Below are 22,883 nucleotides of genomic sequence, written 5' to 3'. Positions count from 1 at the left end.
TGCTGATTTTAAGTTTAAATTAACTAAATTTGTCTGTGCTCGTTGAGTGCATATATATAACATATCATGTTCAAGTCACAGTTTATTTTGTTTAAAACTATCGTACTGTTGCGCATTCCCGATTTCCACGCTGTACAACACTAAAAAAATTAGAATTTTCCAGCACTACCCGAAGCGCACGTTTTCCAACCAAAACAAACGAAATTTTGTTCAAAATTTGTATTTAATTTGCTGCTGAAAGATGTCCTCGTGGAAGAAGGCCTCGAAAAGCAACCAGAAGGTGCACCGGGAGCGCCACCAGCCGGAGGCGCGCCAGCACCTGGGATTTCTGGAGAAGAAGAAGGACTACAAAAAGCGGGCCCTCGACGCGCAGAAAAAGGAGAAGACGCTGAAGCTATTGCACCGGCGGGCGCAGAACAAGAATCCCGACGAGTTCTACCACCACATGATCAACTCCAAGCTGTCCAACGATGAGCACCGCGAGCAGGAAAAGAAGGACGAGCACACGCCCGAACAACTGGCCCTCATGCAGACGCAGGACCTCAAGTATGTGGTGATGAAGCGCACCATTGAGCGCAAGAAGATCGACCGCTTGAAGGTCACGCTGATGGACGTGGACGATGCCGGAGCAAACCAGAGGTTCACTTTCGACGACCAGGGTCGCCGGCAGGCGGTCACACTGGGCGAACGCCTCCAGGAAGCGGATAAAAAGACGGTAAGTGAAGGTCATGGGACGGTGCTGCCTAATATTTAACATGTGTATCATTGCTCTTTTTAGGAAACTCCCTCAAAGCCAAACTCCGCCAAACAGCAGCGCATTAACGAGCTAAAGAAACGTGAGTTCCGCGAAAGGGAGCTGGGAATCGTCCAGCAGAAGATTCAGTTGAAGAACACACTCAAGCAGCCGCGTCTTCTGAAGCCGAAGAAACTGAAAAGCGGCACCAAGGACAGTGCGCCCGTCTATCGATTCCGATATGAACGAAAGAAATGAGGATTGTTTGCATTTTAAGTTCTTTATAATTATTAAAGCAATTAAGAGTTAAATTGATTTTTGTTATGTTCCAGGGGGATAAATAAGATGAACATTGTATACAACGATCTCTCAAAAATAGCATTCGTTATTCTATGGCCAAATAACTCTGCTAAATTATATTATGTCTGGGATTTTTCTCAAAAAAAGGATTAATTCTATAATAAAATATTTTGCCAATCCACAAATCACGAAATTATTAATATTTTTTGTTAACATGTTGGGGTTGAAACTCTACTAGCTGCCCTGAAAGTTTCGTTAGATAGGATTTAGATCAACCCAAAACTCAAACCATCAATCATACAGTATGCTTCGTTAAGTTTTAGCACATAGCCAAGATATTTACCTGGCTTGGATGTACTTGGTTTGAGTTTTTGATAAATACTTAAAAATAGTGAAAACTTAAATGTATAAAACTTATGAAATAAAATATCACAAAAACAAAATAAAAGATATATAAATTTAAAGGAAAATATAATGTAACCACAAGTCTATAATTTTAGAATATATGTATGGATAAAATCAAAGGTAACTTTTTTTTAATTTAATTACATGTTTTCGCATTGAAAGAAACTTTGATTCCTAAAAATCTATGTGAAGCAAGTATTTTAATAATCAATTGTTAATATAATTCAAAGGAAGAAATGCTTCTTGATTTAAAGGTTGTCATTATTGAAAGTATGTTTTATTAATGATTGTTTTCAGAGAGTGTATGACAAACTGTTTTTTTTAAGAACATTTTGTAACCAAACCAGTTGTACCTTTCACTCTTGGAATCGGAAACCGCAGGCGACAGACGGACGGGCAAACATTCGCCGTATCCCGACATTGTTTTTGGTCCTTGTTGTGCCGATAAAAACATATGACACCATTTTGATGAGTCGCGCATTTTGGCACGCTAAATTATGCATAAAATAGATGGCTGTGTTGACACTATCCACAACAATGGGTACTTTTGGGATAGGAGTTAAGGGGATGGTGAGGAATGGGCTGGGATCGGATCGGATCGGATCGGTTTGGCTTAGATCTGTGCAGTACAGCTCACCTAATCGGACTTGTCACGAGGGCATCACAACAAACCGGGTTTCGGGGTGGAATCCCAAGTAGTAACGCATAACCTGCACAGATTTTTTAACTAGCATCAATTGGGTTTGTAATTTGAAACTTAACTGCCAAACGAGGGGTGTTCGGAAAATGGGAGTGGGACTGAAAATGGAAATGCGATTGCGGTGGGCACATGTGTGTGACTGCCTTGGATGAATTCAACTGGGGTGGTGCTGCAGCTATTGTTTGTTTTTTTGGGGGAGGGCAGGTCAAGGTTTCGCTGAGTATTAGTTGACTCACTATGAGCTTACAAGCTCCAGTTTACTGCGATCAACCAAAATACGTTTACAAGCATAATTACAAAATAGCAATATGGCATAAAAAGTTTTCGATTCTTTACAATACATACACACCTTAAGCCTCTATAAATAACAGTAAGATTTTAACATTTTAATGTTGGCTTTGCCAGAAACTTATTATATTAAAAATATATCTTAGAATTAAATATTTCGTTATTTGTATAGCTATAAATAAGGTGTATTTGAAAGTTGTATGCCTAATTTTACAACGTAAATTCGATTTTATTAATAAATATTTCACGATATAATTTGTACGTAAATATAATGTTATATAAATTTCAAATAAATTTATTTTAAAATGCAATAGTAGATTTTGTAAGTATTTCTTGCTGGAGTTCGATCCGTCGAAAGATAATAATCGTGTGGCTTGTTCGGCTTGTCTTTGAGCTTAATACATATTTATATGATGTTATGACTTAATCTAGTTAACAAGTTCATAAGTTCATAATGCCCAATTCAAAGTTTTTTCATAACTTCCCACGTTAGCTTTCCCGGAATCCAAATGCATGGACATGAAGCGGTGTTCCAAAAACAGGATTATACATTAATTGTAAGCTCGTTAAATCCCGTTGAGTGTGAGAATGAATTGCGCTAAATATTTTTTGCGCCGCGCTTTTCCGCTTTAAAGAAAAAAGTAACAAAAGCCGAGAAGTGTAAACCAAAAAGCGGGGAAACGGGAAACGGAAAGCGGGAAGCGATTCTCATGTCAAATGCACACGATTCACGCGTGTCGGGGGCGGCGAAGCGGTGAATTAAGATATTTACGCTAACAAAACCATCAATGATGGAAGGTTGGACCGGTCTCCGGTCCCCGGGCCTTTTCATCCCAGATCCATCCAGATAGGCGGGTGGAAGGCCGGGCGGAACCAGAAATCCAGGACCTGGTCTTGGACATCTCCTCGGGAACACTCAGGAACTCAGGAACTCAGGAACTTAGGAACTCAGAAACACGCGCTCAGTTGTCAGGTTGCGCTTATCACGGCGGCCCAGTCGCCGAATTCTGGACGGGGTTCACCTTATCGAGGGGTGTCGCTGTAGTTGGGTGGCTGGTTGGGTGGGTGTACGATTGTACGAGCGGCGGGACACGTGCGGTCACGTGACCGGAGCTACAAACTTTTACACGTGCCCTTAGCACGGCCAGATCCAAAAACCCAGACGCTAAGGCCACACAGAGGAAAATAATTGTTGGCAAATGCAAAATTAAAATGTTTTGCAGTTTATAAAATCTAAATTTTACAATAAATACGAATATTTGTTTAACCGTTCTGGAGTATGTATTAATGGATTGTGGTGGAAATTATATTTTAGTGGAATTAAATGCATGTTATATTCAATCTGCTTAATAATTTGGTAGTGATTATTACTCGTCATTGTGTATTACAGATTTATATAAATGTGATCGCCCTTAAAAATGTCATATAGTTTTTTCTCAGTGCTGGATCCCGTTCAATGTCACGGTTATGGGGGCAGAATGCGAGTAGGATGTGCCTGTGGGCGTGGCACTTGCTTGGGAAACGTGCGGGCAAAGGGGTTTAGAGGCAGTCCGGAGATGTCATTTGCAAGCCAATTCCAGATTGATAAACAAATTAAGGGGATTTGACGAGAGGGCGGTCCTGGGCGGGGGGCGTGGCTGGGAACTAAAGCATACTGCGACCAAGCGATTGCTAAATGCATAGAATCCATTATTAAGCCGTCAAATAAAACATAACAATTATATTTCAATTGTTTTTCAATTTGCTTAATAACTGTGTGAAAAGAGATTGTAAAGACATGTTTACAAGTTTATAAGTTATATTGTAAAAATACTACTTATACTAAAAAAAAAAAAATCAATCAATTCAACATCAAAACTGAATTTAAAAATGGACAAACATATTTTAACAGAAAATTAATAGATTTGGCAATAAAAATTTAGCAACTTCAAGAAACTTTGTAACAAGCCTTTTCCTTTTGAAATAATTCTGTTTTTATATGCTCAAGGGATTGGATTATGTTGTTAGTACATAATAGAAAATTAAACATAAATCAAAACGCTGTAAATTAGATTCATTCTTCCAAAGGCCTATTAATGATATCTTTTCGATTGGTATACCACACCACCTTTTAAATATTGTAACATTTTTTAGTTAGGCAAACATATGCAAGCGGTCATGGGAAATGGACAGCCCTTTTGCCGAACTTGCGACAGACAAACTGTGTGTCATCATCGTTACAGTTATGATTTACCTGGCCATTTAGGCACCTTGTGTGTCACTCCAGCCCCGAAAACCACCCCTAAATGGAAACCCTAACTCAAACCCAAATACGGGCACGCGTCAGTTCGCAGCGATCCCTAACAATCCGAAATCCGGGTAAAATATAAAAAACGAGTGGAGGACCGAGTCGAGCCCAACCTGAGCCATTAATATAAACGCCAACTGGCAAGTCAACAGGCGCACTAGACAAATCCCATAAGCAAATTCAGTTTACGCAGTTACTCCCCGGAGTGTGGAGGACTCTTTAGATCCGAATATTTAAGGACTCGTGGATACGGAGGGTTACCCCGCTCGAGTGCAACCCTGTTACTTTTTGATAAGTTCGAAAGGGTCCTCGCACTCGTACACGGACTTTTTATTGTGCGAGTTAACTTTGAAGTGTCGCTGTTTACGGGCGGCGGAAGTCCTCGTCTGCCTTTTTAAGAGCTGTCTTTTTGGCTTTTTTCTGGAAATATCTGGCTGTATCTTATAGAAAAAATAATAGCTATATAATAAAGTATTAAAAACATTAACCAAAATGAACTGTAAAAATAAGTGTGACTTTGTCCTTTTAATTCTTTGATTAATTCGAAAGTTTGCACTCTCCCAAATTTCAGCTGAAGAGATCGCGTTTATGTAAGATAAAATATATACAGATAAATGTTGAAACAAAAAACCTTGGGTTAGGCTTTGCCGAGTTTAATATTTTAAATAATATACATATAATGTTAACAAATACAGTTAGTTAGTTGTCTGTTTAGGGTTGCGTTTTTTGTGATTTTATTTTGTTACTTGACATACTTCTTATTGTGTTTATTTTTTTTAATTTGTTTGTTTGCAAATAGCTTAATGGTATATACTGGCTACTTGTAACTCTTTTTAAATTCTTCCACTTCTTAATAAAATTGTGATTATATATTTCTTTGCTTAGCTAATTTTAGTTCCCAATTAAGCCACCTTTTGTGAAGCCAAACTGTCGTTCCCTGGCCATCCTTATATCCATCTATTCATTTTTCGTTCATCTGTCAGTCAGTTTGTTTCCCGAATCGTTAGAGTGTGAGAGTAACCCCTAAATTGACCTTTAAAACTCCCAAATGCGCAATTTATCATTTCCTCACCAGAAAACCCCGAGCACACTTCCAAAATTCCCACTGCGAAGGGGGTTCCAACCCACGGTTGAGTTCGTAGATGTGGATGTGGATTTTTGACAGGGCGGACCAGTGCAGAGCAGAGCAGGGCAGAGCAGACGATGTCGACGAGTGCCATCAATCGTTTAGACCACGATGGCGATGGCGATAGCGACAAATCTCAAACGAGATTCGGAGTCGGATGCGGATTCAGATTCAGATTCAGATGCGTCCCCGGTCGAGGATTATGTGCGTGTAAAGCGCACACCCACAAAAATGTTACCCTTTCCACTGGCCATCGTCAACCACCGACTTTCCCCCTCCCCACAAAATACTTGGACACACTTGGGAAAAATGATATATCACCGCTTTTAGGTCTTAATCCTTTGATTTAAGAACACTTTTTCCCAATATGCGAATATATTTCATCATCAAACAAGGAATATCTTATTTATATACGTGACAAAAATCACTGCCGATTTTAAATATTTTGTAAATTCATTATTAACTTGAAAATATATTAAAATTTTATTTTAGCGCTTTGAGGTCTTAATTCCTTGATTTAAGCATTTTTATTTTATTATAAAACACGGTTGCTTATACTGTGCTGTTTAGTTGTACGACAAAAATGTTAGCTGATTTTAAATAATTTGCAAAATTTTATAGCGGTGCAGTTGGTAAATCATTATATCCTAAAAGGCATTGATATTTTTATACTTTTAACTGGGAAAAATATACTTTTTTTATTTAAAATGTGTCTCATTGTCAGTTAATGATTAATTTAGCAAACAAACTTTCGTATACTGTTTTTCAAGGAGAAACTAAAATAAATGTATAATATAATCTATAATTAATATTTATTATATTATATATTTTTTCGAGTGCGCCTTGACTGATGTGAATGGGCAAAGTTTTGGCAACACTCTGAACCCGTTTGGGGGGAGCATTCGTCAAGCTCGATGCGACTGTCATTGTGGTCAGGAGAAGTAGTGGCCCTTTGGGTGCCAGATGGAATTGGAGTTGGGAATGGCAATGGAAACTACCGGAAGAAGACCGTTGGGGAAACTTATTTCAGACCAAAGGTGAGCACGGCAAAGTTCATTTGGATTTATTCCGGTGGGGAAATCGCTTGGTTTGTAAATTAGAAAGGGTTTTTGGTTAATTACAAAGGGAGTTGTAGAATCAACTGGCGTAAATACACCAATAAGATGTGAAAGATGCTTAATATAGTCTATAATTTACCTTTGTTACAAGTAAAACAATCTTTCATAAGTTTTGACAAAATAAATATATTTCATAAAAATATTAAAATAAAAATGGTAGTTATAAAAATCTTTAAAATTGCATGCTATGTTGTGTATGACATTATTTTGTCAGTTACGTTTTTGATAGTTTTATCTAATAAATAATTGAAATTATTATTATGATGATGGCATAGTTACTATCTTTTTTTTACTATCTTTACTTAAATGCCTTTTCATTTTAAGTGCTATATCTACTCTGCCTTTCATCTGAACTCAAAACTGGCCCATTGTGGCCTTTACTTTCTTTGAGTTATAACCCCTGGTTGATCCTCTTAAAATCTGGTTAACCATTGTAAAATAACGTACCCAAAGTTGCATCCTTCGATACACACATTTTTTGCGTGTTAGTTTTTGTCATGTTGAGCTCAACAACTTTGGGTGGCTTTTTGGGCTGAATTATTGGTTGTGGGTCTTTGTGCGTGAGGGATTTAGGGTTTTTTGGAGAGTAAAGTGGTAACAAACATTTGAGGACTAAGCTGAGGGAGTGCGACATGTGCGAGCGTGTAACCCATTTGGTACACCAACAAAAGGTCGGTACACGCCCACCACCCACCGCCCACCATCGCCACCTGTTTGCCCATTCGCCCATTCGCCACCCCCCCCAGCAGGCGGCCTTCAGTTCTGTTTCTGTTTCTGTTTCCTTTCTTTACTTTTTTTGCTTCGCCCCTTGGCTCTTCCCTTTTTATATTTTTGTTTGGCTGCAGAGAAAGTGTGAACAACATTTTTCATAAATTTAACCAAACATTTTGTGGGGGGAGTGGCTGGAACAATGAAAACAATAGAGCGAACAAGAGCAATAACAATAAACGATAGATATTTACCGCAGCAGGGAACCTGCCCGGAAAGGAGGGGGAGGGGATTGCGAAGGTTATAGCTACAGTGAACCCTTGAGTCCTTCGATCCACCGGGACTAGCGGCGTCCCTGTCGCACCCATTCGTCCTTGCCGGGGCAGACAATAACAAACCAATTACAGTTAGATTGGCCGCATATTAAAAATCGAATGAGAAACACATCTGTCGCTGTTGTGTCTGGTAACCCCGAACCCTAACACCCTCATACCCTTGTGAGAACCCCCCTCAGACTGGTCCCTCCCCACGCCCCTGGGCAATACACGCAGCAAAAAGATTGCTTATTTAAAAGGAATGGGATCTTAAGCAAAGCGCCTTGTTTTAGTCATATTGGACATATGTTAATTTTTCAAAAAAACGCTTTTTAAAATTGGGGTTTAGTGTCAAAACAAAATTAATTGTTTTCAATCGATCGGAAATATATAGTATAGGTTGCCAGCTGTTCAAAACAGCAACTTTTATGACTATGGGTATTTTTTTTGGCAAAGTTACAACAAAAAGACTCTAAGGAAATAATTTGGTTTGAAATATCTGCAAAAATCCCAAAAAACACATTAAAAACTTGGTTTTTGTGTCAGAACCCTGGGAAATAATGGTCAAATGCTGGAATATCATACACCGTTGAATTCGTAATAAAATTTCTAATCGAATGGCATTCACAGTTAAAATTTTTTCAGATTTTCAAATTTCGGCAAAAAATGATGATGTACCCCCTTACAAAAAAGTCCGAAAACTGGACATATGCTAATTTTTCAAAAAAACGCTTTTTAAAATTCGGGTTTAGTGTCAAAACAAAATTAATTGTTTTCAATCGATCAGGGATGGATGGTATGGGTTGCCAGCTGTTAAAAATAGCAACTCCTTTGATTTTGGGTCTTATTTTGGCAAAGTTACAACAAAAAGACTCTTCAGAAATAATTTTGTTTGAAAAATCCTCAAAAATCCAAAAAACACATTAAAAACTTGGTTTTTGTGTCAAAACCCTGGGAACTAATGGTCAAATGGTGGAATGTCATACACCGTTGAATTCGTAATAAAATTTCCAATCGAATGGCATTCACAGTTAAAATTTTTCAGATTTTCAAATTTCTGCAATAAATGATGATGTACCCCCTTACAAAAAAGTCAAAAAATTGGACATATCTTAATTTTCCAAAAACACGCTTTTCAAAATTCGGTTTTTGTGTTAAAACAAAATTAATTGTTTTAAATCGATCAGGGATGGATGGTATAGGTTACCAGCTGTTCCAAATACCAAATCTTTTGACTTTTGGGTCTTATTTTGGAAAAGTTACAGCAAGAAGACTCTTCAGAAATAATTTTTTTTGAAAAATCCTCAAAAATCCCAAAAACACATTAAAAACTTGGTTTTTGTGTCAAAACCCTGGGAAAGAATGGCCAAAAGTTGAATTGCCATACACCGTTGAATTCGTCATAAAATTTCCAATCGAATGGCATTCACAGCTAAAATTTTTTCAGATTTTCATATTTTGGCAAGAAATGATGATGTAAGCTGTTTAAAAAATGTGAAATTTGGCCATAAAATTTCTTTTCCCAAATCGACCGGGAATGCATCCATAGTTAATGTATAGGTCGTAAGCTCCAAAAAACGGTCTGTCTTATGGCTGTGCGTCTTATTTTGACCAAGTTACAACAAAAACACTTTTAAAAATAAGTTGTATTATTTAAATAGCCATGGAATAATTAATGCAAATAATTTTACAACTTTTGTTTTCGGTGTACAGCTTCCCCTTGATCCGTTTTTTTCCTTTTTTGGCAACTGTTTCAAAAAAATGGTTATAAGCGAAAACCTGCGGGGTTGTGAATGCCCGAAGGAGAAGGCGGTGCTAGCGGAGGGGGCGTGGCACACAGCGGGCCACCAGAGGCGGCGGGTGGTGAAGGGTGGGGGAGGGGGGGTAGACTTTAACAGGGGGTGAACTCGAAAAAAGCAAACTACAAATAAAATATGATTATGAAATGATTGTTATAATTATGCTGGCATCTTCACAGATGTTGTTGCCGTTAACTGCGACCACGCCCCCCACACACACCGCGTCCCCTGCCCCGCCCCCTTTCCCCTGCCGGCCATCCCCCTTTTCCTTCTATCCAAAAACTTTAGGCGAAGCCCAAGCGAGCTGGTTAATAATAAGCTGAAATTAGGGCGTGCTGGGCAAAAAGTCCCCATTCGTCCCTCACCAACCTGTGCACCAAGAGAAAATGCTTTATATTTCTGTATTTCCCATTTTAAATTATACATTATATATGTGACTTAACCATCTTTTTGCAACTACGTTAGAAAAACCTTTAAAGAGTAAAAGCCTTAATTTGTATAATTTTACAATGCATATCCTACCAAAAAAATTTAAAATGATTTAGAAGGACTATTATTTTAACAAATGGAATTCTATTTATTAAATTTATATGTGTATATCTAACTATATAATTTTTTTGTTTACTTGTTTAAAAATCCCTTACCAAATACATAATTTTTGTTTACACGCAAGTATACTAAATATTTTAAAATAATTTTAGAGTTTACAAATCTGGATATGTTTTTCAGTGTATTCAAGGCTCAAAGCAGAAGAAGCTTCTTCTTTATTTTGTCCCATAAAAGATCTCTAAAAACCAGCACGTCGCAGAATTCCCACATACTTTCATATTCTCGTGCCTCGAAAAAGCGTGGGTGAAAAGGGGGTGATGAAAGTGGAAGGGGGTGGGGAAGGGAAGGCGAAAGAGGGCGTGGCATGTGAGAGTGTGTGCGCCTTTGTGTCCTTATTATTAGCAGAGGAGGCGTTGGAAATCCTCTTAAGGTAAACTGTGCATTATTAATGAAGTGCAGGACTCGAAAACAGCGAAAGGGAAAACGAAAGGATGGCGACGAGAGGGGTCGTATTTGTTTGGGTTTTCACTTTTGTTCATGGGGGTCATGGGTTAAAACAATGGCCACAGCCCCATATCATAGATGGAAAGCTTTATGTCAACAGTTGATGGCTTTTCGTTTCGATGGAACAATGTTGTGGAATAACAATTTTTTTTAAGCTTTGTGGCCAAATGTTAAATTATAAATTGGCAGTGTCGCATATGTCGCCATTTGTTATTTATTTTTTGGGCCCTAAATTATAATGTATATTTATAGTGTTCAATATTTTTTTAATGATGAGATCTAAAAATATTAAATCTTAGTATATGAATTTTCTCCGAAGACTTCAAACAACTACATGATGAATAAATTTAGAAAATAAATTAGTTTAAGCGAATACATACAAGTTACATGAAAAACGAATAACCTGTGATTAATTTGCTATTACATATGTTTACTATAATTAATTTCTACATAAGAAATGAATTCAAAAAATTCAAACACCCCACTTAAAACAAATTTTCCTGTGAACGAACTACTCCGTTTTCCAGTGCTTTCCCAGGATAATACTACGCTGTTGAGCACTCGATTGGGGGAAGAGATGAGAGAGATCCTCGGCCAACTAATCGAATTAATTGCTTAGACCCAGTGAGGCTTATAACCACCTAATCAGATGAGAACCGCAGATGAGAATTTATTCCTGGCCGCATCGCAATCTGGTTATAATCTCGCGCTGATTACAATGGTCACCGGTCTTAGCCTTTTCCTTTTCCTCTTGCTTTTCCTCTTTCTTTTTTTTTGCTTTTGCTTTTGTTTTTTTTTTTGGTCCAGGGAAGTGAAGTGCGAGATTGGATTTCGCCTGGCGCCCACCCACGCCAAAGGAAACGGGCCACCCCCTTCTTTGTACCTTTATAGCTCTGCAAAATGTTCAATCAACTGACATTGTTCCAAGCTCCGGAACTCAAGCCAATAATTCACCTGTTCAACTTGCCGCTCCTGTCTGATTTTAGGCCACTGTTTAATATTATAAGTAATTCACCCTTTTAGCCTCGCCCCTCTCCCACAGTTGCCTAAAATTTCAAGGGGGTAGGGGAGGAAATGTGAAGCGTTTTCGCCGCCTGTTTTGTGATGTGGAAACGATGCGCATAAAATCAGCGGCGCGTATGGCAGGAAAAGAGGGGGTGAGAGGAGGGGGGGCTTAAGAGTACAGGGGCGCAGGAGGGGGGCTTGGGAGGAGCAGGAGGTTGTCGACACCAAAGCAGCCTGGCAAACTGGCCAGAAGATTTCCCACACAGCAAAAAATAATACAACATTAGTATTTAATACGAATACAGCGAGTTGTATATCAACTACTATTACAATTTTGTAGGTAAGCTTTTTAACTTAATTTTTTTTTTTTTTAATTTTATACATCTTCTTGAGAATGTTATTTTCCAAATCTACAAATAAATGCACCCCACTAAACAATTTAAATATCTTGCGCTTATTGCTTTGTGATGCATATTTAAACAAAGAACTTCATAGATATCTTTGACATTGCTATGCCACTCATTGGTAAATATCAAATACCAACATTTTGTATACATCCATTAACTAAATTTTTAAAAGTTCTCAGTATTTTTAGTTGAATAGTTAAAATAACAACCATTTTCTTGCAGTGCCTTCGTCCGTGTTCGCCTGCCCGTCGTATCAATCAAAACAACGCGAACGGAGGCCCAACCAAGTGGAGGGTTGGACGGTTGGACGGATGGACGGATGGACGGATGAATGGATGGACGGACCTAAGCCAAAGATTTGACATGGATCAGTAATCTAATGCCAGATTACGTATACGCATGGCGGGACCCGCAAACTTTGGACCCTGCCAACCAAACCAACCTCCTTGTCGTCTGTCTGCGGCTCTGTGGCTACGTATCTGAGTATCTGAGTATCTGCCTATCTACGTATCTGAGCATTCACATGTTTGTGTGTGCTCGAGTCGTATCCCCCAGATGCCACGCCCCCGGCCGCCCCCTCGGTGGGGCGTCTGAAGCCAAAGGAGCGACAAACGAATCCGAAGCCAAAGCCAAACCAAAACCGTACTGAACTGAACTGAACTGAACTGAACTATAGCGAACCGAGACCCGGCATGAATGAATGGATGAATGAGCTCAGCCCGGCTCAGCACAGCTTCGAGGAAGTTCCGAGCAACTGGGAGTTGGGAGATGGAGGCTGGGAGTTGGCAACGAGCGATGGGAGCCTGGGAAAGGCGCAGGCACACTGCAAATAAAATTTAGGTGACCTGATGGCTTACTCTTTAAACTATAAAACTTATTTTCGAACGTCTAGGTTGACTACCAATATAACTAGTAAAAAAAAGAGTTTTATGCCTCGTTATAATAATGTTTAGTACAAGCTAGGTTCCAAGGTTAAAGCAAACAGGGCTGTAAGCTCAGTACCAAAAGTAAAAAGAACTAAAATAAATAGAACACAGTTCTAGTTTTAACTTATAATAGTCTATAGAAATTCCTTAGCATTACTGCTTTCTGTTATATCCTATGATGTACATGTAATATTTATATAAGCTATATGTTTTTTTAAAAATATATTATATTATTTATTGTGAAAACATGCCTGCTAATCTATTTTAGCCAACTTTTCTCCCAGTGCTTGTCTTACCATGGCCGTTTCTGTCAGTTTGTCAGTGTGTTCAGCCAGTCGAGAGTTTATATCGATGATGACTGCGCTGATATAACGAAGGAGCTCCATCGTTGGCTGTCTTCTGTCTGTCGTCTGGATCCGAATCCGAATCTGAATCTGAATCTGAATCCGAGGGTTCGGCACTCACATAGATACAGATACGACGCACACACCGACAGACCTCGTCATTGGCGTTTGGCAAGTTTTATGCTTGTTTGAGCCCGATTTCGGTGAGCCCCGTCGCCAGCGACCTCCGTGTTACCCTCGCATAAAGTTATTACCCTGGCAGGTGGGCGTGGAGGTCAGTGGGTGGTGGGTGGTGTTTACAGGGCAGGTGAAACCGGGGTCAAAGGTAACATTCATTCCTTGCCACGATTGGGCCCCGCATTAATGCTCACACAAACCCCGACAAAACAAGAAACTCAATTTTTAGCGTGCCAAAGCACTTGTGGTTCAAAGAATACCTTTCTATTTTTGCCATCAATGCCCATGCAAAGCAACAAAAATAACACAAACAGTGTTCCAGAATGTTTGTTATTTTAATATAATGATTGGTTTCCTTTATACATAACATATTTATTGGAACATTAATGTATATGCTTAGTTAACAAAAAAAGGCAATATAACTTATACTTCAGGGACAAGCAATATTTAAATTTTTTGGCTATAGTTTTTGTTTTATATATAAAAAAATGAAATGAACATTTTTAATATAGAGTTTCCTTATATCTAAGTCCATCAAAGTGACGGCACAATCGTTAGGGTAACTGGATGGTATTAAGAGTTCAAAGACATTCCATAGTCCTATACTTCTGGAACCCCCATATGGTTGATGGTAGCTCCGATAAAAGCGCCACAAAGACAGGCTGTCTGTGTGTCAGATATCCTCGAACGTATACATATAGATATGCCCAGAGATAGGCCGAGTGATAGGTTGACTGAAGGACAGGAAGGGGGTCCGATGGTAGCCGTCAAAGCGTGGCAACCACCAATGCGACCCACCCAGAAAACCACCCAAAAATGACCCCATACACCACTTCGTAATCTCGTTGCAACCGAGAAACTCACCCACTTGCCACGCCCCCCGGTCTCCATCACAGTTGACATGCTACGCCCACAGGCAGAGGCCCCAAATATATACGGATATATTGATATTGTATATTTATATATTCGTGTGTCCATGAACTGGGAAAAATTAGAGCAACGCCATACTTTCTGAATATTTTAAAATTTCATTAAAACTACAATGTTCTAATATAGTTACCATTAATCCATATTTATATCTACATTTATATCATTATTTTGTAAATAATCGAAGACTTTTTGATGGAAAATCAAGCTAAAAATACTCATCACTTTTCCACAAACATTTTTTTTTTTGCCAAATTGTTGTATTTCATCTAGCTATTTTGCCAAAATAGGCCAAAATTAAAATTATCCAGGTTTGAATGCCAATCGACTGGGAATTGTGGCATTCCATTATTTAACCATTATTGGTATTGGTTTTTTATAATAACAATTTAACTTTAATAATTGCTTTTCTACTTTGAACTTTTGTTCACTTTTGTAATGCATTTTCTTTCTGTTCATCTTAATTTCTTAGATTTCTCACATTATTTATTTACAGTGCACCGTTTCGAACTATATTTTGTTTATATCCGGCTGGTATTTTTGCTGTGCTTTCTGGCCTTACAGCCAGAGAAGTGGGAATTTGCCTTGGCTGCTTCGATTCGGCCTTATCCTTGTCTGACTGCTTGCCTCCTCCCAATGCTCCCAATGCTCCCAATGCTGCCAATGCTCTCAATGCTCCCTTGGCTTTTCCATTTCCTTTTTTCCGATCCTGGTACGTGACTGAATCGTCGTTGCACGTATTTGCCGCTGCTGATTTGTGGAACTTGCCTCCTTATATAAGCATAATTCCTAGAGCAAAGTTCGATTGGCAGCGGAGGAAATATGGAAAAAAGCAGGGGGCCACGGGGGTCACCTGATTGACATTAGTTATTGACATTCTTTCTTTGCCTGCGAAGTGCATATTGTAAAACTGCAGCATGATTTGGTTCCAAATCCAATCCAGCTTGTCAACTTGTTGAAAGGAAGATCATAAAATGGGAAATTGGAAATTACAGCGTTTAGTTTTGAATTCAATTTTGTTACAGCTAGATAAGAATTGTATTCTGCTATTTTCGCTTTATTTACATAGTTTTTAAAGCAACACTAAATTATATTATTTTGTAAACTTGTTGAAAGGAAGATCATAAAATGGGAAATTGGAAATTACAGCGTTTAGTTTTGAATTCAATTTTGTTACAGCTAGATAAGAATTGTATTCTGCTATTTTCGCTTTATTTACATAGTTTTTAAAGCAACACTAAATTATATTATTTTGTAAACTTGAAAAGGCTTGTAGGCTTGAAAAGGCATGCTTTCAGGATCCAATTTGGATTATATTGCACTGGCTTACAAATTTAAGTCGACGCAATCCCCCAGATATCAAACCTTGACATTCCCTGATTTTTAAAATTAAATATTAAAAAAAAAAAAAAACTAGAAATCAAGTTTGCGTGACTGTGAAACAGAGTATCTAAATATTAACAATAGTTTCTCCTCAGGTTTTCTGTGTTGTTTTCCCATTTGCAGCATTAGCATATAAATATTTGTGAGGAAAATGGGCGGGCATGAAATAAGGTCTGTGATTCCAGTCGCATCTCGTGGTTGAATTCTGGATTCGGGATTCAGGAACTGGATGCTGAAATCTGGCCCCCAAAACGCCTGCAACTGTGATTTATAACTCCCACTCCCCGCAGATATATATCTTGTAACGATGGCAAGGACTCGGGCTCCGGTTTACCTTTCGCCAGGATGTTGGGCATGTCGGGGATGTTGGGGATGTTGGGGATGTCGGGGGAGGAATATATCCATCAGGCATTACTTTTATGTGGCAGTTGTGCTGCCGAGGCGAGCTCGTAAAAGCAACGCAATTTCGCATTCACACTGACACTGACTGATGTGCCGGAGCTGGAGGTCCTTGGGCCAACTCCTGGCCCCTGTGGCCTGTATCCTGTATCCTGTTGTCTGTGTTCTGTGTTCTGTACTCTGTATCCTGGCTCCTCCTGCCCTCCTGCCCACCTGCCCAACTGCCCTTCTCCCCTCCCGAATCCCAAACCGAATCTGGTTCTGGTTCGGGTTCTGGTTCTTGGGCCTGTCATTCATTTCTTATCTCTCGGCTTCGCCTTGAATGTGTCTCTAGGCTGTCATTCTGCTTTCGATGAATATCTTCGAAGGAAAGTGGGAGAAATGGCTGCGGAGAAAGCGGGAATGGGAGAAGTGGCTGCGGAGGAAGTGGAAGAAATGCACGGTAAAAAGGGTACCGAAAATTCTCAGCCTTAAGCAAGTACTACAATTTTTGATTACGATTAGTATTAACAAACTCCAACTTAAGAAAATATTCTTAGTTTAGGAATTTGTGAACCAATTTATCTAAAGATGAAAGCCCAATTTTAAACTTTATAACGTGGCTAAATGTTTAGTTATACAAATTTGGCAGAATATTTCGATAAAAATTACAAAGTTGTAAAAAAAACATTCAAAACATCAAGCGTTTTACTTGTTCAAATTTCATAATGTCTTAAGCCTGTGGTTACATCTTTTTCAAGGTTTGCTTTAAAGTTTAAATCTTTAAAATTGTTGTATAAAACCTTATTCTGTTTTTCATTGTGTAGAAGCAGGGAAAGTGGCAGTTTGAGTGGGAGGAAAAGTGGCAGCAACACAGTCGTCATCGTCAACGTGTAATCATCATCGTCATTGCCATCTCCCTCCTCATCCATATTCCCATCCTCAGCCTCATCCTCATCCACAGTCACATCCTCATCCGAATTCTCGGCCAGCAGGCATCTCCATTCTCGTAAGTATCAGCATCAGAATCAGGAGCGTTGTCGTCGTCGCGAAATCGTTGTGTTCCAAATAGCCTCATTGAGACGGGCGTTACGCCAAACCCCCGCCCACCACCCCCTGCACCGAGAGAAAAACGTTGTACTTGCTTATATACTTTATATTATATTCTTAAATCAAGTCGAAAAATGTTTTATTTCAGCTTTGCAAGAGCATATTCATAAATGAACTTTAGTATTTCTATGTTTACTTGTGGTTATATAATATTTAACAAAATAAAATTACCCCGTTTGTTAGCTCTTGCCCATTTTTGTCATCAAACAGCGTTTCCTTATAAAACTTTGTTCAGTGAAGTTCGAACTCTGCGTTTGGCACCGACAACAGCAACAGCATTGCCAATGGCAGAAACATCTACACTTAAAAAATTAATCCTTAGCGTTCTTCTAAACTTGAGTATGATTAAAATATTAAGTTATATTTTAATGTGGCCAAAATTATATAATTGAAACCAGCGTTCATTGCATTGCATTAAAAGTTTGAGTACGACCATTTATTTATTTCCATTTAGTTATTGAAACTTCCAAAGGTAAAATGTATTTACAGATTTTTTTCTGATATATTTTTTTCGGGTGTACCTATAGCTTTGGTAATAGCTGTACTATAGTATCAGCTCCAACATCGGCGGCAGTTGCCGATGCTGTTGTTATTACAACAAGCACAAGTTTTTATCACCGCCGCCACCCTCAAAATGCCAGTCAGCATTGCATCGTCAACAGCAGCAACATGGTTTTTGGGCTTTCGAGTGGGAGTAGTATCTGGGGATCCAGGATATATATGTATATATATATATATATTTATATACATATATTTTCTTTTTTTTGTGGGCGGGGGTTAGCTGGGAGCCATGAGCCGTGAGCTCGAGAGTTTTAGCTTCAGGTCTCGGGACAACGTTTGTCCTTACGCTTTTTATTTATTTTTTTTTTTTTTTAAGTTTATGGTCTTTGTCACACAGACACAGAGAACTCACACAGACACGACAGCCAGTCAACTGTTATGTGCTCAGCCATTGAAACGTTTTATCAAAACTACCCATGGCACACAGGCTCAGTTTTTTGGTGTGGGTGTGGGTGTTGTGGGTGTGGAAATCGGGTTGGGGGCCTTGTCCCTGGCCAAAAAAAAGTAGAAAGACCGTACAACAGCAACCTGTCGTTCGAATAGGAATCCGTATTCGATTCTCGACTGTCCTAAAGGGAAATGGGTCCCACACCGAAAGATATGAGAATCAAAACATATCCCGAAAACTTAAAGAGTTTAGGGTCATATTTTCAATGTCATTGTATCTAATAATATAATGATATGAGTTTAAGTATCGTTGCAATATCACAAAACATCTCGATGTAGAAGAAAACAATAATACAACAATATTTAAATTCTAATTTAATGCTTTTTTCAACAATGAATTTTAGCTAAGGTGGCATTAGAAGCATTTAAATATTTGTATATTTAATTGGCTTAACAGTAGGCCCTTCATGGCATTTGTAAATTCAATAAAATTGACATCAACTGATTGCCTTAGCTTTTGTCGAAGAAGGCTTTTATTATTGGGGCAAGATACGTTTGTATGGGAATTTAAAAAACACTTCCTTTAATGTTTAAAGGCAACTTTCGTTGTAATTAGTCTTTTTATATTTCTGGCCGTGGCCGCTGTTTGTTGGCGTCGGTGTGCCTTTCAAGGATCAAATTGTAAACGAAATATGAGCGTTCTGGGAGCAACAGCAACAGCAACATCGGCAGCAGCAGCAGCAGCAACAAGAGTGGTGCCTGATTTTGATGGCATGCCGACAACAACACAAGCAGCAGCAGTGGCAAAAGCAACAACAGTAGAAACTGCGGCAGCAACAACAATGTCAGGAGGAGCAGCAACAACTGCAACAATAACACCGGCAGCAACAGCAACCACTTTAGCAGTACCAACAAATACTGCAGCAACAAAAGCAGCTGACGGACAACAGCACCAGCAACACCACCAGCAGCAGCAGCAGCAATCGCAGCATCAATATATGGGATTGCCAACAACAGCAGCAACATCGTCAGCAGCAGCAGCAGCAGCAGCAACAACAACACTGCTGAGATGTGTTGGCGGCATCGCCACTGGCAACTGGAAACATGCAACATGCAATGGGCAACTGGCAACGTTGCACTCCGGGTAAAATGTTGCTGCTGGACATTGGGCATTCCGCGTGGACTGGGGAAAGGAGCAGGAAAATCAGTAGGTTGGTTTTCCAGAAAATATCTGCAAGACTTTCAGATAAAAATCAAATGCACAACGTACGAGAACGGCAGTCGAAAGGCAGAAAGGGATGGAGCGACCCAGTGAGAAAGAGACAGGAGCAGTAGGGACCTGTGTTGGCAATTGATATGCTAGGGTTTAAATATTTTGGCTTAGGATTATTTTAACCATAAATACTTTTACCATTCAAAATTGGTATAAAAGTTTTTAAAGCAATATTATTCGATTTTCTGCTATTCCCATATGTTTCTGCATTTATAGCAAGCTGTAGCGCTTTCGCACACTTTTAGCAGCGGTAAATCCCCAATTCACATTATAGCCTATTCAAAATGGCGGCTTTTCGGCTTTAGCGGGGTTTTCTTCCATAAGAGGTGCATGTGCTAGAAAGAGACGGTAAAACTAGGAAACTATCGATAGTGGCTCCGTTCGATACTTTCGATGTTTTGGGAGCGAAAATTCGTTACTATCGAAAGTATCGTTTTTTGTATTGTTGTTTATACAAATTAAAATTATAAGCAATCTCGAATGTATATTTCATATTTTGCAATAGTACTTAAAACTACCACCACCACCAACTCTAGAATGCATTTTTATTAGAAAAGTTTGCGTTCTCTTCTTCTTTCTAGGTTTGTTTTTTACTTCGAGTAGGCCGGTCAGCTGTTTTTTGTTTCTGTGTGAATGGATCACTTTAACTTTTTCGCCACAACTGTTTTAAGTGGCTGTGTTCAGACGCTATAATGGCCAGTTAACATTAGGATTACTCTATCGTTTATGACGATGCGTATCAAATTGCCGACCCAAATTTTTCCAAAATATTCCACCGTCAAATTCTGGTGTTCCTATCTTATGTCGTATCACCCAGTGTATTTAGTTTGATATAGTTTTGACTCCATCAATTAAGAACTGTCATTTTAATAATAACATTGTTCCCCCAAATACTGTAATGTTAATTGGCTATTAGCCACCGGTAGACGGTGGCAGTGTGAATCTGAATTTAACTTTTTCCCCGTCTTCCCATCGTTCCACCAAACAATTCGGTAATGTGAATAGGCTATAAGCGTTTGGCCAAGAAACACCAAAAGCGATCTGTAAATCTGGTATTTTAAATAATTGCTAATTGGTCACTCTTCAACCCTACGGCCCATAGCTTGCGTTGCCATCTAAAATCATTTGTCCGTCAGACGAGCAGCAGGCTGACACTAGAGACTCTTCTTCCACTTTAAATTGAATGACTGGCCCTGAACGCACTTCATCGAATATTTTATTTGCGATTGGTGCCGTACCAAATCTTAATGTGCAATCATTTAAAGTTATTTATTTTTTTAAATTGTCTTCGCGGGATTTAACCTTTTTTTGTTATTGCGTATTTTATCACGGGTTTTTGATTTGAAACCTTAAAAAAATTTGTTTAGCTTCGATCATTTTCCCTGCGGACCCTTACTTTCTTTGGGTTTTTCGGTGGGTTTTTTAGGGTATTACGCAAAACAAAAGCTTCCTCGCATTAATTCTGGGGATTGTAAGTTGGAGCTGGCGGTTCGGCGTCCCAATCTTCGTTGGCTCGAGGTTCAACTGAGGGCAACATGTCTGGCAGCTTGAAGCGCTCTTCCTTCATTTCTTATACAGAGTGCAAATGATTTGAATTAAATAGACATTTCAGACATATTTGTTTTATAGCTTTATTTTATTCCTGCCCTTGAACGCACTTCACCGAATATTTTATTTGCGATGGGTGCCGTACCAAATCTTAATGTTTATTCATTTAAAGTTATATATTGGTATAAACTGTCTTATTCGCGGGATTTAACCTTTTTTTGTGACTGCGGTTTTTGATTTGAAAACCTTACAAAAATTTGTTTGGCTTCGATCATTTTCCTTGCGGGCCCTAACTTTCTTTCGGTTTTCCGGTGGATTCCTTGGGTATTACGCTTCCTCGCATTAATTCTGGGGATTGTAGGTTGGAGCTGGCGGTTCGGCGTCCCAATCTTCGTTGGCTCGAGGTTCAACTGAGGGCAACATGTCTGGCAGCTTGAAGCGCTGTACCTTCATTTCTTACGCAGAGTGCAAATGTGTGGAATTATATGGGCATTTCACCATGTTGGATGATGGATAATTCCTGCCGCAGCGAGTTAAATGCCTGCTATAGCGCATTGTCATTAGGTGATGAGCACTTTCATAAGGACACACAATATAGTCTTCCAATTTCGATCGTAGGGCTTCGGAATTACTTGCAGACATATTTGTTTTATAGCTTTATTTTATTGCTGGCCGTGCCATATATTTTATTTGCGATGGTTTTTGATTTATATACCCGTACCAAATATTAAAGCTTAATTATTTAAAGTTATTTATTGTTTTAAATTGTCTTCTTCGCGGGATTTAACCTTTTTTTGTGACTGCGTATTTCAACACGGGTTTTTGATTTGGAAACCTTAAAAAAATTTGTTTGGCTTCGATCATTTTCCTTGCGGACCCTAACTTTCTTTGGGTTTTTCGGTGGATTTCTTGGGTATTACGCAAAACAAAAGCTTCCTCGCATAAATTCTGGGGATTGTAGGTTAGAGCTGGCGGTTCGGCGTCCCAACCTTCGTTGGCTCGAGGTTCAACTGAGGGCAACATGTCTGGCAGCTTGAAGCGCTCTTCCTTCATTTCTTATACAGAGTGCAAATGGTTTGAATTAAATGGACAATTCAGACATATTTGTTTTATAGCTTTATTTTATTCCTGAATATTTATTTGCAATGGTTTTTGATTTATATACCCGTACAAAATCTTAATGTTTAATCATTTATATCATGAACACCGTAGGCTTAAATATTTAACTAGGCTACAGGTGGAGTGTCAGCCATAGCTGTTGGGGCTTTTGGCTAACTGTCGATTATTTTTTTTTAATGTTTTTGATTTAGATGTTATACAAGATACGTAATGTTTAATCGCTAAAAATTATTGAATGGCGGGCCTTCATCCTTCTTCATTTATTTTATTGCGGCCAAAATAATAATAATATCTCACGGCTTGGCTTAAAATACGCAGCATACCACACCTTTATATATTTCAGATATTTCGTTTACGATCTCTCTTTCTTTGGATGCTAAGTTTAGCCTTCAGAACGGGCAGAAATGCCAGTTGGCAACTTCGGGATTTTCAAGCACATTTCTCAGCAGCTCACTGTTCGGGTTCCGCTTGCGGGAGCTTAAAGTATGGTAATTCCTTTGGCACCAC

At 38.9% G+C, this 22,883-nt stretch overlaps 1 protein-coding gene and 1 pseudogene across 1 annotated transcript; one reads left to right on the top strand and one right to left on the bottom strand.

Annotated features, from left to right (window-relative positions):
• The first annotated feature begins 149 nt into the window (after positions 1-149).
• LOC128260271 (probable U3 small nucleolar RNA-associated protein 11) lies at positions 150-1,044 on the top strand. Its single transcript, XM_052993092.1, has 2 exons — positions 150-715; positions 779-1,044. The coding sequence occupies exons 1-2, from the start codon at positions 242-244 to the stop codon at positions 989-991; spliced, it is 687 nt and encodes a 228-aa protein (XP_052849052.1). The 5' UTR covers positions 150-241; the 3' UTR covers positions 992-1,044.
• A 20,028-nt stretch (positions 1,045-21,072) lies between these two features.
• Positions 21,073-21,899, bottom strand: LOC128260372 (gametocyte-specific factor 1 homolog; annotated as a pseudogene).
• Between the last annotated feature and the right edge of the window lie 984 nt (positions 21,900-22,883).

The sequence above is a fragment of the Drosophila gunungcola genome (assembly GCF_025200985.1).
Source record: "Drosophila gunungcola strain Sukarami chromosome X unlocalized genomic scaffold, Dgunungcola_SK_2 000021F, whole genome shotgun sequence".
Lineage (NCBI taxonomy): Eukaryota > Metazoa > Arthropoda > Insecta > Diptera > Drosophilidae > Drosophila > Drosophila gunungcola.
Note: the sequence above shows the minus strand (reverse complement) of the source record. Positions and strands in the feature narration are given on the sequence as shown.

What these genes read in the sequence shown, in the direction of transcription:
- LOC128260271 (XM_052993092.1), top strand. Translation starts at nt 242, where the DNA reads ATGTCCTCGTGGAAGAAGGCCTCGAAAAGCAACCAGAAGGTGCACCGG. An exon ending in AGGAAGCGGATAAAAAGACG is followed by an intron (nt 716 to 778) that starts GTAAGTGAAGGT and finishes TGCTCTTTTTAG; the next exon opens with GAAACTCCCTCAAAGCCAAA.